Here is a 247-nt window from a genome sequence, read left to right as displayed (position 1 = left end):
AGTGACAGGCCGTGCGGACAGTGACAGGTCGTGCGGGCCGAGATGCCTGCTGGGTGGGTCCAGTAACTGCGGGCTCCCCCACTGCTGCCCAGGACGCCCCACAGCTCACAGCCAACATCACCGCGTCGCTGCTGAGCGTCTGCGAGTGGAGCAGGACGGTCAACCCCCCGGATGACGCGGACCCCGCGCACGCCGACCTGGTCCTCTACGTCACCAGGTAGCCCACTCCCCGTGCAGGCCCGCCTCT

The 247-nt window shown here is 69.2% G+C and overlaps 1 protein-coding gene across 1 annotated transcript in view; it reads left to right on the top strand.

Annotated features, from left to right (window-relative positions):
• ADAMTS13 (ADAM metallopeptidase with thrombospondin type 1 motif 13) overlaps positions 1-247 on the top strand; it is a 29,095-nt gene that overhangs the window by 8,034 nt on the left and 20,814 nt on the right. Inside the window, 1 exon segment of the mRNA XM_015572373.1 lies at positions 93-217. Coding sequence (XP_015427859.1) covers positions 93-217 — 125 coding nt within the window.

Source organism: Myotis davidii, unplaced genomic scaffold (genome assembly GCF_000327345.1).
Source record: "Myotis davidii unplaced genomic scaffold, ASM32734v1 scaffold609, whole genome shotgun sequence".
Taxonomy (NCBI): Eukaryota; Metazoa; Chordata; class Mammalia; order Chiroptera; family Vespertilionidae; genus Myotis; species Myotis davidii.
Note: the sequence above shows the minus strand (reverse complement) of the source record. Positions and strands in the feature narration are given on the sequence as shown.